General features: G+C 47.6%; 1 protein-coding gene across 2 annotated transcripts in view; it reads right to left on the reverse strand.

Annotated features, from left to right (window-relative positions):
• The window catches only part of FBLN5 (fibulin 5), a 78,965-nt gene that overhangs the window by 10,319 nt on the left and 46,495 nt on the right, over positions 1 to 22,151 (reverse strand). For both annotated transcript variants that reach the window (XM_015144314.3, NM_001260534.1), the window contains 5 exon segments: positions 17,231 to 17,353; positions 13,448 to 13,564; positions 9,428 to 9,547; positions 5,202 to 5,324; positions 3,550 to 3,676 (listed from right to left, as the gene is read on the reverse strand). In XM_015144314.3, coding sequence (XP_014999800.1) covers positions 3,550 to 3,676; positions 5,202 to 5,324; positions 9,428 to 9,547; positions 13,448 to 13,564; positions 17,231 to 17,353 — 610 coding nt within the window.

The raw sequence follows: 22,151 nt of genomic DNA on the forward strand, positions 1-22,151 counted from the left end.
GTTTACACTTGCCATGTAGGCCAAATATGCCGCTCCAGCCTGGGCGGCAGAGCAAGACCCTGTCTCAAAAAACAAAACAAAAAGAAAAAAAAAAAGAAGAAAGAAATTTTTAAAGTAAGAAATTGGATTAACAGGTCTTGGAGATCCTTGTACATTCTCTATTGCACTCAGCTCAGTCTGCATGGAATGGAATTGAATAGAATATAATCAAATATTGTCATTTGATAATTGATAAACAAGAGTTAGAACTATGTACAAGATAAGACATTGGACATTTTGGAAATTCAATGAATAATAAGATCCTGACCTCAGATAGTTTGCTTTCTAATAGGAGAAATAAATCACAGACACAAATATCTCTAATACGAAGCAACTATTAACAGAGTGCCCTAATATAAAATCACTGACTTTTACTACCAAAGAATGCCTGTTATAGACACCCCTTGATTCACCCCTAACACCCCCTTCCTCTGTCTCCGACCCTGCCCTGAGACTCCACAATAGGGTTCACAATAGGATGAAGATGTCTGTTGATACGTGCGGTGGTGGCCAACGCTAGGAGTCAGTCTTACTGTGTTTCTGCCGCTTTCTAACTTCCAGTCTATCCACAAAACCTGTTGGTTCTATTTCCAAAAGAGAGTCCACATCCAACCATCTCCAGTGCCTTCGAGGCACTTTTGCCTTCTAGCCCTTGCACATACTGTTCCTTCTGATCTTCCACTCTATTTAGTTAAAATCAACTCATTTTCCCGTTCCAGCCCAAATGTCATTTCTTCAGAGAGGCCTTTGGACTCCTCCATCTAAACCATCCAGCCTACTCTTCCTTTTTATAAATTTCCATTCATTCTAAGCAGAGTATGGTGTCTCATGCCTATAATCCCAGCACTTTGAAAGGCTGAGGCAGGAGGATGACTTGAGTCCAGGAGTTCAAGACCTCTGGCTTTACCAAATATATATATATATAAAATATATAAAAATATATTATATAATATATAAATATATATTATATATTATATAAAATATATAATATATAAAATATATTTTATATAAATATATTATATATAATATATATAAATATATATTATATATAATATATATTATATATAAATATATAAAATATATATTTTTATATATAATGTATATAATATATAAAATATATATTTTTATATATATTGTATATAATATATAAAAATAAATATATTTTGTATATATATATATGCCAGGCACACTGGCACACACCCATAGTCCTAGCTACTTAAAAGGCTGAGGCAGGACGATTGTTTGAGCCCAAAAGGTTGAGGCTTCAATGAGCTGAGATTGCACCACTGCACTCCAGCCTGGGTGGCAGAGCAAGTTTCATTTTTTTAAGGCTGCATCAAAACAGCCAAGTCAAAACGTCTCTAGTGCCTAAATGGCCACAACAAAGTATCATGTGTGGCATATAAAATCATTGTTTTCTAAAAGAAGTTTGGAGGAGGGAGTGATGGCTCCCAGCTGAAGAGGACCACAAACAGCTGGGAGAGGTGGCATCTGAGCTGAAGTCTGAAAGATGGGGCAGCTCTGGCTATGTGGAGATGAAAGGAATGCCTTCCCTATGGCTGGAAGTATGTGCACACAAGCAGGGAGGTTGGCCATTCCTGGACACGGGTAAAGGCGTGAGCAAGTCCTATTCAGATTGGCAGAAGCACAGGACACCTGAACCGGACAAGGAGTTGGAAGGGGCTGCTGGCGTCCTACTGGACTGGAGCCTGGAGCGAGGGAGTCATGGAGCATTGTCAGCGTCATGCCAGAGACTCCACCAGTAACTCCAGCTCAGTGCTGCGAGCTGAAACGGATCAGCTCCCCAGCCACAGACAGGGGCGGCCTGGAAAAACCCAGAGAGAACCAGGAAAAGCAGCTGGGAAGAGCAGCCTGGAGCTCTGCTCTGCCACAAACAGCCCTTATATCGGGGGTCAAAAAGCCCTGTTCTAAAGAGTTGCTTAGAAGCACAGCTCTTAGCAACAAGTGAAGATGTCTCTAATGGACCCACCTGTCCCGGCATCATCCTCTCTTTTGCCAATTTGTTATCAAAGTGGGAACCACTGGTAAGCCATGAATTCCTCTCTTAGAGGCTGTATTCTGAGAGGGCAGGATGGGTGTGTTTGATTCATCCTTTCATCTCCCATGCGGGGGTTTGGTGTTGCTCAAGGGAAGTCAATGTGTGAACATTTGGAAGATAGGAGGCCAAGGAGCAACTAAGACGGTTTAAAAAAGGGATAAAAGAGAAGGAAAAGGAACTCCTAGTATGCCAGGAACAGAAAGCCACTGTCCTACTGCATTTACCTTTTGGAAGTTGTCTTCACTTTAATTCTATCCTCAACTCTAATATTTGCCATCTGGTGATTTAGTAAAATGTTGACCAAGATGACATCAGAAACTTGATTAGCACCAACTAGAGAACTGTCCAGCACCTCAATACTCAACTCTCCAGCACCTCAATACTCAACTCTCCAGCACCTCAATACTCGCAGAGCAGTCCAGGGAGATTGGAAGCATTCATTTCACCTGGGAGCTTGCCAGAAAGGCAGAATCTTGGGCCCCACCCCAAACCCACAGAATCACACTCTAACGAGATCACCAGGTGAGTCCTATGCATGTTACATTTAGGAGCCAACCTCTAAAAGACCCCATGTTTCCAGAACAAAGTCATTAGAGGGAAGAGGAGATTCTAGAACCCTGACTCAACTCTCAGCTTGGTTAGCTTTCTAGAGAATCTTTGCATAGCTCTGGCATGAGTGAGGGAGTGATAGATAACACTGTGTGTGTGTGTGTGTGTGTGTGTGTGTGTGTGTGTGTGTGTAGACAGTCTCATTCTGTCACCCAGACTGGACTGCAGTGGCACAATCTCAGCTCATTGTAACCTCCTCCTCCCAGATTCAAGCGATTCTCATGCCTCAGCCTCCTGAGTAGCTGGGACTATAGGCGTGGCACGCCCAGTTAATTTTTTTGTATTTTTAGTAGAGACAGGGTTTCACCATGTTGGCCAGGCTGCTCTCGAACTCTTGAGCTCAGGCAATCCACCCACCTCAGCCTCCCAAAGTGCTGCGATTACAGGCATGAGCCACCACACCCAGCCTTGTATGTGTTTCTTACTATGTGTTGTGGTCAAACATTTTGAAAAATAGTTGTTTCTTGTATGTAGGTATGTGTTTCAGATCCTATAACTTGTAATGGAATGTTCTGCAAACTTTCTGACAACCCACAGTAACACATTTTGCACTGCAAACCAGTAGCACACAAAACTAAAAGAGAAGTTGCAGAAAACAATATTGACTCTCGCTATGTGCAATGTACTCTGATATTTTCTATTCCAGTCTGTTCTATCTATTCTACTCGGTTCTATTCTATATACACACACACACACACACACACACACACACACACGAGCACATGACATAGGTAGTGAGCCAGGTCCCCTGACTTCCTGGCTGGTACACTCTTTCACACCACACCGCCAACCTCCTGAGCCCTCGTCAGGTTTCTATTCCCCAAGGGGACACCATGACTTACTTATCACTGATCCTCAGATAAGGTTCCTCACAGCGGATGGGGTCAATGCATTTGAACCCCCCTTGTAAATTGTAGCAAGTCTGCTGCAGGTTGCACGTGTGGTTTCTGTGCTCACATTCATTGATGTCTGAAATGCAGGGTAGACAAGAAGCAGAGGCAGAGCATTATTGGCCAGGCCAGATGTGTGGAGGTGGGGTAAGCTGGGTCTTACTACAGAGCTGTACTATCCAATATGGCAGCCACAGGCCATATGTGGCTACTGAGTACTCGGAATGTGGCTGATCCAAACTGAGATGTGCTGTAAGTGGAAAATACACACCAGATTTTGATGACTTAGGATCAAAAAGTAATGTGAGCCAGGCACAGTGGCTCATGTCTGTAATCCCAGCACATTGGGAGGCTGAGGCAGGAGGATCACTTGAAGCCAGGAGTTCAAGACCAGCCTGGGTAACAAAGCAAGGCCCTGTCTCTTAATTTAAATATATATATACATATATATATGTGTGTGTGTATATATACATAATTTTAAAAAGAATGTAAAACATCTCATCAATAATTTTTATATTGAATACATGCTGAAATAATATTTTGGATATACTGCATTAAAGAAAATATAGTAGTAAAAACAGGAGTTCGAGACCAGCCTGGTCAACATGGTAAAACACCGTCACTACTAAAAATACAAAAATTAGCCCGGCATGGTGGCATGCACTTATAGTCCCAGCTACTTGGGAGGCTAAGGCAGGAGAATCACTTTAACCTGGGAGGCAGAGGCTGCAGTGAGCCAAGTGCAGTGAGAACCACTGCACTCCAGCCTGGGCCACAGAGTGAGACTCTGTCTCAAAAAAAAAAAAAAAGAAAAAGAAAAAAGGAAAAGAAAAGAGAATATAGTAGTAAAAGTAATTTTACCCATTTTCTTTTCCTGTTTCAATGTGGCTACTAGAAAATGTAAAATTACATAGATGGCTCACATCTGTAGCTCACATGATACTTCTGTCGCCTGGCATCACTATGGAGAATTCTTGCTTGGCGATGGGCTAAGGCAGGTTCAAGGAGGCTGAGAATGGGTCAGTCGCTTCCACAATGACCCCTCAGTGTGTGGAGCATGGGGCTGGAAGCCAGGCCAAGCAGGCAAACAGGAGAAGACCCACCCTTTTACAGTCTGGGGTCCCAACCCTTCCAGGAACAGAGCAGTCAGGTGTGTGAGGTCTCCCTGGCAACCATGCTCTAGGAGAGATCACTTGGAGAAAGGCTGACCAAACTGCCCTCTAGGCCACGTAAGAAAGCCCAGGCTCTGGCCAGGCCATAAAAGTCCTGCTTAGCTCTGGAGCAGTTCTCAGAGGAGCCTCAGAGATCTGGCTGGGGAGGCAGAAAGCCACGCTTAGAGGCTGCCGTCTGCATCTGCAGAGTTCATTACAGAAGTTTAAGTGGCCAATATCCTGGCCAAAGGATGGGTTACAGGGAGGGAAGACACCAGGCCAGGCATCCTGCCCAGAGCTGCCACTATGACAGCCACCAGCACCCACTCACACCCCCACCCCTGCCACCTTCCCAAAGCTGCACACGATTCCCCAGGTGAGGACCTCCAGATGACCCCCTGAAGCAGCTCCACCTCACACACACCCCAGCCAGGCCCCTCCGGACAGCCTTACCCTGGCAGCTTCGGTTGTCATCCAGCAGGATGTAGCCTGGAGGGCAGGAGCAGAAGTACGTGCCAGGCTGGTTCACACACTCATGTTGGCAGAGGAACTCAGAGAAACTGCATTCGTCCATATCTGGGGTGACAAGTTATACCTGCTGTATATAATCCCAGTCTACGTGGGGATGGGAGCTGAGTGGTCATCTACTCCAACTCCCACACTGTCTCGATACATATGATGGCTTTACTGAAAATAAGCTGTCAATTCACTTCCTGAGCACTTCTAGCAATGGGGAGCTCACTACCTGCTGAGGATACCCATTGATATTTGGACAGCTCTAATTGTCAGAAAATTCTTCCCTGCATGGAGCTGAAATCCACCTCCATCGAGCTTCCAACATCTGCCTCTCACTCGGCTGCACCTTCCATTCACGATAAACTTATTTCACCAGGTAGGGGAATCCGCCCTCCACCTCTGACCTGCCCAAGGGGCTGATTTCTTTGCCCACTGGGGTTTTCTGGGGGTTTCCCCAAGACCCAAAAAAACATTCCCTGGCCCTAGAGGGTCCTCCGAAGGGGCAGCTTTCGCAGTGCCAACTCCCCTTCAATCACCCCTTTCGCCAACTTCAGGAACAATATTGTTCCTAAAGTCATAATGAAGGGATATATCCAAAAGGCCAGGATTTTTTAATTATATTAAAACTTCACTGTGAAAAACAAACAAACAAACAAACAAAAAACTGCCTGAAAGAGAAAACTCCGGAGTGGTGAGGGATGGGCAGGGATATTATTTTTCTCTTTGTGGCCCGCCTACCTTGGCTCCTCCCTGGGACAAGGGAAGCAGCAGCTTCCAGCCAGCCTGATGTGGAGGGGGAGCCCCTGTCCATGTGATTTACAACTCATCTGCATGGGCTATGGTGGTTGATGCAGAAGCAGACGTTCCAGAAAAGCCAACTCTTCATCACACACAGAGTTTGGCAACAGAGCCCCTGTTTGAACCTTATTCGATAAGCATGCCAAAGAAAACATGTTTTTCTTACATTTGTTGTTTCCCGAAAACTTGCTTTCCCTAGTTTCCCCATGTGACATGTCCTCGGATTACTCTCTCACTCACAGACCGCTGGTGGCTGCAGTCACCCAGAGAGGGTGTCAACGCAAAAGAAGCTACTTCTCCACCATCAGATAATTCCGGGTGTTACACGCCTCGTGCCTCTCACATCCCAGAAGGAAAAACTCCTTCCTGTCTCTCTCAGGGGTCCTCAGGTGATGGGTTCTCAGCCAGCAGAATTAGGATGCTGATTTGAAAAGTCAAGTGTGCTCAGGTAATATCTGCTTCTGTCGTGCCTCCCCACCTCCCCCAGAAGCCTTGTAGAGCCCCGGGTCTCTGGCTCCAGCCCATCATAACTGAGAGTGTCCTATTTTATGTCTAAGTTTGTAGATTCCATTCATACTTTCAGTAGAGTAGTAGTGATGTTTGTCAATCCCTGAGGCTCCCTACATGCCAAGCACTGGGTTAAATGCTTTACATGCCTCCTCTTATTTAATTCTCGCCTCAACCCCATGAAGGAGGTGCTATTACTCTCCATATTTTCCAGAAGAAAAACTGAGGCTTACACAGGTTAGCTGACTTGTCCAAGTTCACAGATAACAAGTAAGGAGGAAAGCTGGGACTTGAACCCAGCCTCTAGATCTCACACTTGGAAACACGACACTGTAATGTCTCCCTGAGGAACTGTGCTGAGGGATCAGTGGAGCTGGGGAGCCCTGAGGTTGGGGCAATCGCCCAAGAAGGGTTAGCGCCAGGGCAGATGGAGAGTGTAGCACCCACTCCCAACTCCCACTGGGCAGGGAGGGGCTCTAACAGACCCTACTCGGTTTATCTTTGGGTCTGCAATTCCCAGACTTTGCTTAGGGCTGTGGCTCCACCCTCCAGGGGAAAGCTGAAATACAAGGTCAGTTTCTGGCAGGGAGCATGTATTAGGCCACTTTCACTCCTCCACAGGAGAACGCACCATGGTTTCCAGGAACAGCTCAGCTTAGCAAATCCCTGAGAGACAAGGTTAGGAGGGGTCTGGGGCTACATGGAGGGGCCACTCAGCTGTGATAACACAGTGAGGATAACAGTGCCTGCGGGAAATGGAGAAGTGCAGAAAGGGGTTAAGTAGGAAGGCGCAGAAACAGACTCTCTCCATCACCCTGTTATCCTGGGCCAGTCTGCTCTAGAAAGCCTACATATCCCGGGGTCACATTAAATCTTCAGGAGGGTGTGCATCATGGAGAACATGGAGGACAAGTTGGCCATTTGGGGCAAAATGAGTCAACTGAAAATCTTTGCCAAATTGACATGGATGTAAGCTTCTCAAGAAGCCAAAAGTCTCTTACACCTACACTTAGGGAAGATAAATTAACACATAATGACTAAAACTCCACTGTGTCCAAAAAAACCTCCTTGAAAGAGAAAAGTCCAGAGTGGTGTGGGGTGGGCACGAATATTTGTCTCTCCATGGCCCGCCTACCTTGGATCCTCCCTGGGACATGGGAAGCAGCAGCTTCCAGCCAGCCTGGAACCAGCCTGGAGCTGGGCCACCCTCTGGACTATGCCAACTTATTTAACTTTTGACCACTCTAGGAGGGTGGTTGGTTGGTTGGTTGGTTGGCTAGTTGATTTTTTTTAACAAAGGATGAAACTGAGACTCAGGGAGTGACCTGCTCAAGAAAAATAGTACATGGTAGAGCTGGAATTTGAACTCAGCTCCTCCAGGGTCACTCTACCATACAGCCTACGCAGTGGGGCAATAAACATCTGTGGATTAACAGAGCATTCTGGAGAAACAAATCATCTCACCACATCATGTTAGATTTTCTAAACTTCTTAGTTCCTTGGCCCCAATTCCCCAAGGAATGCCATGGAGGGAACTGAAATCTAGGAAGAAAGTGGCTTTTCATGCCTGAGGGTATTTTATTTCTATTTCTGGGCCTTGTATTTAATCAGCCCAAGGCTCTCTGTAACTGCCTGCTTGTGTCTCTGACTGTCCTGGCCCTGGGGAGAGGTGTTCATTTGTTTCATGGGACTCTGTCCCCAGAACACTTCAGGCGTCAGTGAGACTATCACACAAGTTCCATTCATGACCTGGGTCAGTTCCTGTTACAATAAAACCCGGATTAGGAAACTTTCCATTCTGCAGGACAAAAAGATTTTTCACGCCCTAGTGTATGGCCCACTTATTTTGAAAAGCACAGTGAAGCATTATTAATTTAGACTTTGCTAATTCACAACTGCTGATGATGCCAGAAGTGGCTGAAATGAAGTGTACTTTAATCCAACCTTTAAAAAAACAAGGCAAGAAAGGGAAAGAGAGAGAAAGAAAGAAAAGGAGTTGTGTGTGGTTCTATGTGGGATGCTACAGAGATAAATATGAGTAAGAGGTGGCCCCCATTCTCAAGGAGTTTACAATCCAGTAATATTTTTCTAACTAAGAAAAAAAAATTGAACTTTCTAGGGGAAAAAAAGAGGGAGTTAATAAGAAAATTATAATAGAGTCCATAAACTAGCATGGGCAGAAAATCATATTTCCTTGGGCTTGGAAGGAATTTATAAAAGGTCAACTAACCCATCACATCTATGTTCTCACAACAAATTATTATGATTTCATTCATTCAACATTCAATCATTTATCCATTGATTCGAGAACTATTTTTTTTTTTTTTTTTTTTTTGCATGTTCCCTGGGTGCCAGGCCTGGAGTGAGGCACTGATTATTTCAGAAGTTCACAGAGCATGTGTGCTTCCATACATGATCTCATTCATTCAATGTTCCCCCCAACCCTGCCTGAAAAGATATGCTATTATTCCTGGGTCACTGTCCTCTGTAAGTACTTTCTGTGATATCGCCAAGACTTGAGTCGGTGCTGGGTGAGGACAGACAGCTCTCAAACCAACATGCCAAATCGGGTGACTCCTCTCCCTCATCAACCCTACCTCTGTCCCAGAAGGTAGCCCCATTGATTTTTGCGTCAAGGGTCAGATGACAAGGAAAATGAGACTCTACATCACCTTTCGGGAAGTGACTCATCTCTGTTCTGTGTGATTGTGACCCCACTGCCCTGGAGGATGTCCCAAACTAGACATGTGTCCAGGAAACGAGAGGAAACACCTATGAAGGAAGCCCTTGCCCTTCAACCCCCAACTCCTGCCAGGCCCCAAGTACAGGTGGAAGTTTCCAATGCCAAAGCCCATTACCACTGCAATGAACGCCATCTTCCTCAAGTTCATATCCTGGGTCACAGCGGCAGACGAAAGAGCCGTAGGTGTTGACGCAGGTTTGCACACAGGGGTTCTCGGTGGCACACTCATTCACATCTGTGGAAAGCCAAGGCACATTGCTGACTGTCCTCCCAACAGAACAGCCACAATAACTAGGCAGAAAAAGCACCAGCAACTTAATCTACCACTACTAGGAGACCAGAGTCGCAGGTACCAAGGCTCTCCATCCAGGACCTTTGGGAGCATGATCTCAGATCTGAAAGTGTTCACTTAAGGACCAGGGCCTCCATCCACATGTCCCTTCTAGGGTCAAAAGTCAGGCAAGGTGGAAACCATATGTATACACATGATATAAACATATACGCATATACACCTGCTAGTAAGTCTATGCTCCAACATCCCCCCCCCAGGAATTTCCAGGCAACACCTGCTCCTTCCTATCACCTGTTACATTTCGTCCATGAACTCCCCTCACCCTCACTGACTTGGAAGTTTCAGGTTAACAAATAACCATGATGATTCTAATAATATATTTATTATGCATAAATAACTTTGCTCATTAGGAAAGGATCTTACACTCACTTAATCCTTACAATGAGGACCATTGCCCCACTTTAGAGGTTAAGTAGGTTAAGGAGAAGACCACCAAAGGACACAAGGAGTAAGGGGAAATCTATTGTCTTGAGTGTGGTGGTGGTGGTTTCATGCAGGTACACGTATGTCAAAATTAATAGAATCATGGTGCGGTTTATTATACACTGATTATGCATCAATAAGATTGTTTAAGCATTTTTCAGGCACAGTGGCTCATGCCTGTAATCTCAGCACTTTGAGGCAGGTGGATCGCTTGAGCCCAGGAGTTTGAGACCAGCCTGGGCAACATAATGGGACTCCATCTCTTCAAAAAGATTAAAAAATTAGCCAGGTGTTGTGGCACATGCCTGAGGTCCCAGCTACCCAGGAGGCTGAGGAAGGAGAATCACTTGAGCCTGGGAGATTGAGGCTGCAGTGAGCTGAGATCATGGTACTGTACTCCAGTCTGGGTGACAGAGTGAGACCCTGTCTCAAAAAAAAAAAAAAAAAAAAAAAGTATAGGCAGGGTGCGGTGGCTCACACTTGCAATCCCAGCACTTTGGGAGGCCAAGGCAGGTGGATTACCTGAGGTCAGGCTTTTGAGACCAGCCTGACCAACATGGTGAAGTCCCGACTCTACTAAAAGAATACAAAAAAATTAGGCCAGGCATGGTAATAGGTGCCTGTAATCCCAGCTACTCGGGAGGCTGAGACAAGGGAATCACTTGAACCCGAGAGGCAGATGTTGCAGTGAGCTGAGATCATGCCACTGCACTCCAACCTGGTAGACAGAGGTAGACTGTCTCAAAAAAAAAAAAATATATATATATATATATACACACACACACACACACATATACACATACATACATATAATTGCTTTTGAAGATCGACAGGTGTACCCAAGTCCACTAGCTAACAAGGACATAATGGGAACTGGAACATGAGTCAGGGACCTTTCCATAAAAACCAAGATTCATTCTGCACAGCTCATGGTGCGGGGAGGGCAGGGAAGAGCCCCTTTCCCACTGGCGTTGGCGGACCCACGGTAAGTACCATCCCACAATGCTCCATACACCAATGGCCAAAGTTCCAGCTGAGAGATTTTCTATCCTCTTCCCAAGTCCAGGTAAACCTCTTAGGCCTCTGAAAAGAGATGTCAGTGTTTTTAGAGCTAAAAGCCTTCACAGTGAGCAGCTTGAGAGGCTTTTCTTAAAGGGGAGGCGAATCCCATGGCCACGAAGTTCCTGCCTCCTGGCATCTCTGGAGCTCTCAGGGAGAAAACAGATAAATAAATGAACAGCTCTAGAGAGAGGGTCAAGCAAGACACCGGCCCCCACTGGTGCCCGTGGGAGGTTGGGGTTTCCTCACTGGGGACAGGACGGGGTAGGAAAATGTCCACTGTGCTAAGCCACTGAGTGCAAGTTCAGACAGTACAGTGCTGGCAAGTGTTAGGGCTGGTGGCCTCAGCCTCTGGCCAGGCGCTGGCCACTCAGAGATGAATGAACTCATTCCACCCTCTCACCGCTCTCAGCTGCTTCTGAGAGCAGGACGACCAAAATGATTCTGCCCACCTGGGGTTCTCACTGCCCTTTCCTGCCAGCCCTTTCCAAATGCCCTTCTGAATCTGCTGAGGGCACACAGGGCCCCACTCCAACCTGCTGGACAAGAAGTCTGGGTTCCTGGTTTTACTCTTAGCTCTGCTACCACTTGGCTGCATGACTTTGGCCAAGCTGCTTAACCTTTTTGAGCCTTGATTTCCTCCTCAGTAAAGCAGAGCCACAAACACCTGCCTGCTGACCTCACGAGGCTATTTATTATTAGAGCTCAGTGAGATGAACAGACGTGATAATGCTCTGAGTGTGCAAAGCACTCTCCCACACACGAAGAGTCAGGATTGCAAAAGCTCACTGGAGTATGCGACACCCTGTGCTGCCCATCAGCCCTGCTGATGCAGCATCCCAGTGGCCAAGTGCCCATACCCAGGCCTGGGTGCCGGGCCTGCTGCTTTATTGTGCTGTGGACTTGGCACTGCCAGGTGTATTATCTGCTTTTTCTCACACACCTGTCCCTCAGAGACCTGAAGGACACAGGTGCCTTTTGGATTGAGCATGGCTATGCCTCAGGAGGTACTGGGTGCACTGTGCCAGCCTGTGGCTGGTACCTCCAATCTCAGGCCTTGGCACAGAGCAGCCTGCATCTGCCCTAAGCTGCTTATCGCAGCAGCAAGGGAGCCAGGCGCCCGCTCCTGCTCCAGTGGGAAGGAAGGGCCCTTGTTTATCCGCTTCCTCAACCTCCCAGCCTGGCGACTACTCTCAGAAGAAAATGACCTCTTTTGGTGTGAGGAACACAGTCCAGACTTCTTGGAACAATTAGCAGAACGAGCTTTGGAGGAGAGACTTAGAAAGAATCCAGGATCAAACTCTTTAACACTGATGCCTTCCTGTTTACTGACAATTTAGCTACAATTAAAGTAAAGGAGACATAATATCCTCCAAATTCGATGGCCAGGAGCCTGCCAGCCAGAACTCCAAGGGTGAATGAAACAAGGAAATGGGCCTTGCAAAACCTGAGGTCTCCAGACAAAGACCTCATTCTGTGTCGCAGCACTGCCTCCAACTCCAACCTGGGCCAAGCAGCTGCCAGGGGCTGGAGGCCTGGGCCGGGAGCTGGAAGTTGAGGGGGAAGCCGGGGGCCAAAGCAGGATTTGCGCTAATTCCTTGGGTCTTAAGTCCCCCGTTCACTTCCTGAGCAGAAGAAACCTTCAGATGGAAACCACAATAGGCATGCAACTTGTTTTTCTTACTTATCAGTATTGCAAGTGATCATGTGAAAGCCAAAAAATGCCTTTGTTTCAGTCTGGTTTTGTGGGGGCATGCTGAGCAGCAGGGGACGTTACCACCACCACTAGACCCTTTGCTAAGGAACAGGCCGTCCTGGCACAGGTTGGAGGGAAAAGTGTAATGAGAGGCCTCAGAATTGCCCACGACACCCCTGCCTAGCATGGATGTGTTTATTTTATGATTCATGGAGGGTCAGGGACCCTGACCAACCCTCCTCAGACCTCAGAAACTGAACTTAGGCTATAGGACATGGAACCAAATTTCTGATTAGGCCAGAAAGCCAGCAAGGCTACTTCTGGATAGTAGACACAGAAAAGAAGCAAATCCATGAAACTGTACACTCCCAGCCAGTGGAGGATTAGGGTCCTACCCTCAGCCATATTCAGAGCACTTTTTGAGATGCTTCGCATAGCAAGGTTCAGGTCTCAGGTTTCTGCAGCAATGGGGATGGGTGGACAGTGACAAGGAATGGGAATACACCGTAGCAGCAGTGTTTCCCACAAACATAAGCTGCCAGGGGCTGAAGAAGGCTGCAGCTAGTGTCTCACATCGTGTCCAAGTTATCATGCACATCACATACCTTGGCAAGACCTTCCATCCTCATTGAGGGTAAAACCAGGATTGCATGTACAAGAATAGGATCCAGGAACATTCGCACAGAGCTGCTGGCAGTAACCATAGCGACATTCATCAATGTCTGGAAACAGAAATGCACGCAAAGTGAGACAGGTCTCCATCTCACTCAATGATGCCCCCACTAGTGTGGCATGATTGCCTAGCTCTTCCCAAACAGGATCACGAAGGGAAGCAAAGGGGAACAAGAGCCAAGACAGTGCTTACTGAGTGTCATGGATGGTGATGCTGTCTCAATTACAAGGCTCAGTCTCCCCACAATCTTTCTCCTCCTCAACCCATCTCAGTCCCATAAATACCTGAACCTATCCTAAAAGTTGCAGAAGAAATTTCTGCTTTGAGTGGAATGTTGGGCAAGATGAGCTCTCCAATTTTACCCAGCTCTAAGATTCAACACTAAGGTTTGTCCAAGATGGGCTCTCCAATTTTTCCCAGCTCTCAGATTTGAGATTACCCAGCTCTTAAGATTTATCCAAAGTTAAGATTCAACTAGAAGATTCCATATAGAGGCTCCACTACCCGGGAAGGGTCCAGTCTGCTTAACATGTAAGAAGAATCCATAGCATCACTCCAATAGGCTCCTTGCCAGCTCCATGAACAATGAATATGTCCAGCTGTCAGGAACAAGAGCCAGTTAGGCTGGGACGAGCTGGGCAGCATGACCCTGGAGACCCATGAATCCAGTAATATGAGGATGCTGGAGTTCACCCTGGATCTCCTCCTTGCACCAGAGTGAACATAAAACTCTGGATAAACACACCTCTTCCAAGCCATAGCTGGCCTTGCCAGGGAAAGTGGCGGCACTGTGGGTGAATGGATCCTTTGAGCAGAGCTGGGCAATGTGACCTCCCTGTAACATGTATCCATCAATGGGGAGCCTGACATCATTGGGAAAGCACTTCTCAACACCCCAAGCTGATGTGATAATGGGCTGGAGAATTCATTCCTGTGGGGTAAGGGTAGTGAATGAAATCACCAGCCTCCTGGCAGACTCTGAGATGGCACCAGTACAGGCTCCTGCTGTGACCAGTTGATCTGACTGTAGCTGGAACTGGTCCTTATCCCCACCTCCCCAAATCTCACCAGGTTTCCTCCCTGGTCCCCCCGTTCCTTTGGAACCAGGGGCCATCCAGGACTCTGGAGGCCGGCTTAGAGCCTCAGTCCTTGGGCCTGGTTTCCACCTACTGCCAGGAAGGACTCCACCTCCGAGACCCATTTTGATCCCTTACCTATTGTTTAGCCCTTCTCAGATTCTGTGCCCTGTCCTGTGATTCTGTTTTGTCTCTAAGTCCCGGCTACTTCTAACCTGGCCCATTGCACTGCCCCTGAGTGCAGGGCAGCTCTTGCACAGAAGGTCCATTGGCTGTACAGTGGCTGGCCCTGACTTCTTCCCAGAGTGCAGCTGGGCACATCACCAAGGCCAGGCAGGCAGCAGGGGCTGGAGAGGGTACCCTTCACTGGGGGTAGCTTGGAGAAAAGGCAGCCCCCCCGACCCCTCATTTTTCTGCAAAAGCAGCATCTCCAGTGGTACACAGAACAGAGAGTGTGTGGCTATGGAACTTGCATTTTGAAAGGGAAAGGTGAGTTTAGCCAGCGGAGGGCAGGAGTTCAGCCATAACTGGGAGAAGTCTTCCTTTCAGATGTGAATATGAGTGGCTGGGCCACATGGTACCATGCTAGGCATCTATGAGCATCCTTCCCAAAGCTCCGTGCTCCCAGGAGGAGAACAACCCTCCCAGGCAGAGGAATGTCCGAGTTGCTGGCACCCTTCACATCAGAGGGTTTCTGTAACAGGGCTGGTATATCCTGGTCTCCCCCACCACTCCAGCGCCCCTTGTGGTGGGAAAAAAAAAACTAGACTGAGACACAGTAGACTTGGAAGTTTGACCCAACTCGCTTTAACTTTGTCTAAAATGTTCCTTCTCTTTGAGTCTCAGTCTGCGATGCTATAAAAGTTGGATGACATAATATTCGACATCCTTTCCAGCTCTGAAATTCGACATATTAAGTTCCTGTACAAATAACTCTCTCTCACTGATCTGCTTATGTTCAAATAAGTAGCATCAAATTTTCCATTATAGCAGAGGTTGGTTTGAATGCACAGGAACTGTCATATTCACAGACGCCCGCGTGCAAGCCTGGAAAGGAGAATCAAGCCAATCTAGGCCTCAAGGATGCTTCGGACGGGGCTTGAGGGCAGACCTACTCAGCCTCAATCAAGAAACTTGGAAAGAGGTAGCTTTCCTTTGTTTCCATGATTTTGTTTGGATCTGTTTCTCAACTCCTCCAGGACTGACTTTCAGGCAACAGAACGGTGTCTTAGAGAATTCAAACTGGCAGGGCTTTTCTAGAAAACACAGCATAGAAATCACACCCTAGAATTAGAAATTGAAGTGACAGCTACAGTTTGCTATGAATTCATTCACTTGGCTAAACCCAAAACTAGAAGGGAAGAAAGGAAAATAACCTTCCAGTAAAAATAAACAGAAAGATCAGATAGCAGATGCCAACTGCAAAGGCAGTTCTCCACTGGTGACGACTGACTTCTCAGGAGTAATAGGCTAAGGCCATCGCCCGTGGGGTGGGTGTGGTCATCGGGGGGAAGGGCAAAGACAGGGTGTTGGAAGGAACTGATATAAGATCAGGATTTACTGATCCACATTCAAGACTTGCCACTTTTCTGTGACTAAGCGAAAGTGTTCCCTTCTCTTAGCATTATTTCTAACTAAAGCAAAATAATCCTCACCTCTGTCACTTCCTGGCCTGGATATAAACTTCGTGAAGACAGGAAGAAAGTTGAGGTAAAATCAAACTTAAAAAATATATCCAAAACTATAGCCCTTAAAAAATATATTTGAGGCTGGGCATGGTGGCTGATGCCTGTAATCTCAGCACTTTGGGAGGCTGATGCCTGTAATCTCCACACTGTGGGAGGCTGAGGCAGGCAGATCATTTGAGCCCAGGAGTTCAAGACCAGCCTGGCCAACATGGCAAAACCCTGTTTCTACAAAAAATACAAATATTAGCTGGGCATGGTGACACACGCCTGTAATACCAGCTACTCAGGAGGCTGAGGCAGGAGAATCACTTGAACCCAGGAGGTGGAGATTGCAGTAAGCCAAGATCGTGCCACTGCACTCTAGCCCAGGCAACAGAGGGAGACTCCATACAAAAAAAAAAAAAAGAAAAAAAAAAAAGAAAAACAGAAAGAAAAACATTCAAGGCCATGCATGGTGGCTTACGCCTGTAATCTCAGCACTTTTGAGGCGGGCAGATGACTTGAGCCCAGGAGTTCAAGACCAGCCTGGCCAACATGGCGAAAGCCCCATTTGTACAAAAAGTACAAAACGTATCTGGGCATGGTGGCACATGCCTATGATTCCAGCTACTCAGGAGGCTGAGACAGGAGAATCGCTTGAACCCAGGAGACAGAGGTTGCAGTGAGCCGCAATTGCGCCATTGCACTCCAGCCTGGGTGACAGAGTGAGACTATGTCTCAAAAATAAATACATACATTCAAAAACCATAATGATGACAAGATGGCGATGATGGCAACTGATTTTCAAGGGTGGGGTTACACATGTAAGTTCAATAGCCTTCCACCCCTCCCACCCTTCCTGGCAAAGAAAAGCTTACTACCCTTAGGCAGCCAGCTATGCCCACACCTCACAATGCCCCTGGCAACTGTTAACTTCCAGGAGTCCCTGTGACCCCCCCAGAGAGCTGTTACCTAAGCACTGGCCTTCCAGAAGCCAATATCCATCGGTGCAGGAGCAGGTGTACCCGCCCTCAGTGTTGATGCAGATCTGGGTGGGGTTGCACTGGTGGGAATCCGTTGCACACTCGTCCACATCTGTAACACAAGACATAGGTCAAAGAATGTCACCCACATCCATCTAGAGCCCTGGAGCCACCAGGGGTGCCAGTGGCTTGCTTGTCTTGGCCGGGAGGCAGTTGATAAGGTTGCTAGGTTACACCCAAGGAGGTGGCAGCACCTCCCTGATGGGCACCTCTAGGAGACACTAACCTCTAATGAGGGCTGAGCTAGTCTGCTCACCAGAAATCCACAAAGGGAAATGCCAAGAAGGGAACACATATCCTCAGGCACCCTTCTGCCATCCTATGCCATTGCTCCCTGAAGGTGCATCACCTTGACAATAACCATTACTTGATTTAGAAAGCCATTTTGTATTAGGCTTATTCATTCGTATGTTAAACAGGGGTCTGCTGCATACCTACTGTGTCCACAGGACTGTGATAAACACCACTGAGAACAAAACAGAAGGAAATGTCCCCAGCCAGGCACGGTGGCTCACGCCTGTAATCCCAGCACTTTGGGAGGCTGAGATGGGTGGATCACCTGGGCTCAGAAGTTCAAGATGAGCTCAGGCATCATGGTGAAACCCCGTCTCTACTAAAAATTTTAAAACTAGCTGGGCCTGGTGGCATGCGCCTGTAGTCCCAGGTACTCGGGAGACTGAGCTGGGAGGATCACTGGAGCCCAGGAGGTGGAGGTTGCAGTGAGCCGAGATTGCACGATGGCACTCCAACCTGGGAGACAGAGTGAGACCCTGTCTCAAAAAAAAAAAAAAAGTTCGCTGCCAACAGAAGCTGGCAGTTCAGTTTCTTAATGGTATTTACTCATGAAAATCTTTCAGTCTGAAGCTCTCCAGTCTTCCCTCCACTCCACAGTTCCTGGGGCTAATCTTTGTCTGTCCTCTGCTCACAGCAAGTCTCTCTAGGCTGCTCTAGAGCCCACTACCGTCTGTCTGGTGGCATGAAGATACCTGTATCCATGTCGGTCCCTTCTCCTTAACTTAGAGCTTCAGAGCACAGATATCAAGCCATACTCATGGCCATTCCCAAGTCATCTGGCACAGACACTTTACAGAGTCAGTGTTCAAAACTGTTGAAACTGAAACATCCTCCTCTCCTTTCTTCCCTGCACGGCACTTTAGGGGAGAGCGCCCAAGATCCTGAAATGGACCTCCTGATGCCACGCTCTCACTTTGACCTAAAGGAAGAGACTTTTCACTAAACATTCACACACTGATTTACTCCACAAGGATCCATGGTGCCTCCTGGATCTGCCTGGCCCCGCGGACCCCAACACCTTTCCTCCTTGTCAGCCCTGCCTTCACCAGCACCTTGGTGGGTCGCCTGCCCTCCCCCTTCATTCCTGCATCAGGGTTTGCTCATCTACACCCTTTCTCCACCTTCACCGAATGGACCATCGTGCAGTCCGAAGTAATACTGAAAGCTGCAATTCTCTGAGCCTGTGTTATGTGCCTGACACCTACCTTGTTACTTGTATTTACTCTCACATCACCCTGTGAGGTGGGCTCACAATCCCCATTTTACAGATGGGAAAACTGAGTGGAAAGAGCTAATAAGCACCATGCCAAGAGCTGAGTCCAGGCCTCCCTGCCTGCCTGACTCCAAGTCTACTCCATGCAGGTCTGACAGAGGTCATACCACCCAGGACCAAGCAGATTCGGTGGTGGGGAGCTGGCAGACTGGGCTGAGGAGGGAGGACTGAGCTTTTGTTCCTTTTTACTGACCCCACTCCCATGCTGTCTGCCTCCCAACACTGCAGATTGCAGACTTGATCATCATCTATTCAGTTGGCTTCTTTGAATACGTACGGTGGGGATGGGGGTGTCTAAGACCCAAAAGTGTAAGCTCCTTGAGGACAAGGGCCTCGTGTAGCACGGGGCTTTGTGCGCTTCAGTAAAACATTCAACTGGGTGAGCAGTGGTCCCTCTGGTTCAGGGGATATGACCACAAATCCACCATCCACCTGCAGCAGCCCCACACTAACAACCCTGATCAGTCCCCACCCTACCCCAAAACGACAGCTGTCTGGGAATCCCACAAAACTGCCTTTCCCTCCTCTAAACATGAACAACCTCCAAGAACCTGGTGCTAAGATGACGGTGGCCTCCACTCCACCCTGATGTTCAGCATGTGCAGCCTCAGCGAAAAAGACTCAGCCCTGTTCTCAGCTGTGAGGACTCCAGCCTCCCCTTTGCCTCCCTCCCACCCAGCTCTGCCCACCCAGCATAGCCTCCCAGGGGAGCTGGTGAATAATGCTTGGCCAGAAGCCGCTCCTGCTCAAACCCACAGTGAAGTCTATGACAATAAATAGTGCCACTATCGACTGGTGCATATTTACATTTTCCCAGCAGGGAGTGATGGATGGCAATTGTGTCCTGGGAACAACACTGCCTTAGGAATTTCTGTTCTTTTTCCTGCCTTGAGGGGAATGAAGGGTGAGGGTGACCAACACAGGAGAAGAATCACTGGAGGGGCTTGGTGGCGGCAAGTTCCCAAGCCTCTGTGCTTGTGTAATTTGCGTCCCACACAATGTGCCTGCCAAGTCCTACAGAGAGAAACCAGACACAATCAAGTAGGCCAGGCTGGACTCAGAAGGGCACAAAGGACCCCATCGTGGGCATGTGTGCGAAGTATTCAGGCTGAGAACCAAAATCCTTGAAGTTCACTCTTTTAAAAATTCCAGCACTTTTACTGAACTAAAGAATTAACTCAGCCAGGCGCAGTGGCTCATGCCTGTAATCCCAGCACTTTGGGAGGCCAAGGTGGGTGGATTGCTTGAGTCCAGGAGTTTGAGACCAGCCTGGGCAACATGGCAAAACCCTGTTTCTACTAAAAATACAAAAAATTAGTCGGGTATGGTAGCGCACACCTGTAGTCCCAGCTACTCAGGAAGCTGAGATGGGAGGATCACCTGAGCCCAGGAAGTTGAGCCTATGGTGAGCCAAGATTGCACCACTGATCTCCAGCCTAGACAACAGAGCAAGACCCCATCTCAAAAAAAAAAAAAAAAAAAGGAATTAACTCAGTTATATGACACTTTTGTTTATATAGATTTTAAAATTAAAATTTTAACTTTCACTAACTTTAATGAATTGTCAATAGAAACTATATTTTGAGAAGTCAATAAGTCCTTTTATATCCTCAAAACACACCTGGTGTCATGCTGTGTCCCTGGTAAATGTTCAATAACTATTGAATGAATGAACACATGAACGGCAAACATCAATCCCTCGCAGCCCCCAGAAAGCTTTTTCCAGCCAACTAGCTGACAAGCCCATCTGGGCGTGTGTACTTTAAAAACAGCCACCACCATGCAAACCACTGTCAGCCTACACACCTGATGCAGCTAAAACTGGAGTGTTCACACGGTGGGCTTCCTCGGGGGGCTGAAACACTCATCACACATTCCAGCTCCCAGCGGAACTTCTTACATTAAATACATTTGACTTAAATCACAGAAGGAAAAATACATCGAATCACTCCAAGGACATTCTTTGGCAAGGCCTCCGTTTCCGCATCAGTGGAAAAGTACAAGCTATGACAACCTGAGCAAGCGTCAGTATCCTCATGTGCAAACAGGGTCTGCTTTCCTTTCCTGTGCAATAGTCAGGAAGAGTCTCCTAAGAGAAAAGAATGCTGGGTGCATTCAATCCTTTATTCATTCACTTGTTCGCTCCTTCATTCGTTCATTCTTTCTTTCTTTCTTTTCTTTTTTTTTGAGACAGAGTCTTGCTCTGTCGCCCAGGCTGGAGTGCAGTGGCGTGATTTCGGCTCACTGCAAGCTCTGCCTCCCAGGTGCACACCATTCTCCTGCCTCAGCCTCCCGAGTAACTGGGACTACAGGTGCCCACCACCACACCTGGCTAATTTTTTTGTACTTTTGGTAGAGACGGGGTTTCACCATGTTAGCCAGGATGGTCTCAATCTCCTGACCTCGTGATCTGCCCGCCTTGGCCTCCCAAAGTGCTGGGATTATAGGCATGAGCCACCATGCCTGGCCCCCATTCATTCATTCTTTATGCTCTACAGTGGTTGCGTGTGCATGTGCGTGTGTGTGTGTGCGTGTGTGTGTGTGTGCGTCTGCCCTCCCCAGCCTCCATGACCTTTGGAAGAACTGGCATCGAGCATATTCCCTCCCGCTGTATGGTACCCAGAAGCGGACTTTACTGAGAGTCCTCTTGTCTCCCTGTTCCCTCCTGGGTGCTGTCACCCCAGTCAGCTGCCTGGGCACTTGGAGGATTCTGCCACAGCAACCATGGCTTGGCTCTCCCCAGGTGAGGCAATGTCTATCTGCTGCCCAGGTGACCAGCACCCTGGCAACTGGAGGAAAGCGCTCACCAACTCTCCCAGAACCTGGAAAGCCCAGCGCTGCCCCTGCCAGGAAGAAGTCGTCATCTGCGTCAAGCAGCACAGCTCTGCCCACCTAGCAGTCTCGCCTGCACTGGCACCTCTCCCTTGAGACATCCACCGAGTGGCCTTTTCAATCTGAAACAACTGCTCCCTTAGGAAAGTCATCAAAACCTATCAGTATCACCTCCTCGATGCCTTCCAAGGAGGCCATAGACAGAAAGGGCTTTCAGGCCCCAGGACAGTGGCCTACATATTCGGGAAGCTCTTTTAGGATTTCATACCCTTAGCTATGTCTCACATTCCCCAGCCAGACAGTAAGCTTCACGTGGGCAGATATGCAAAGACAATGGAAATAAAGGGATGTCCCTCAGGCTGGTATGTTTTAAAGGAGTAAAAGAATGTCCTTAAAGTATAATCAAGATCTTACAAAGGCACCAGATGAAGGAACTGGCCTCAACACATCA

This window comes from Macaca mulatta, chromosome 7, assembly GCF_049350105.2.
Source record: "Macaca mulatta isolate MMU2019108-1 chromosome 7, T2T-MMU8v2.0, whole genome shotgun sequence".
Lineage (NCBI taxonomy): Eukaryota > Metazoa > Chordata > Mammalia > Primates > Cercopithecidae > Macaca > Macaca mulatta.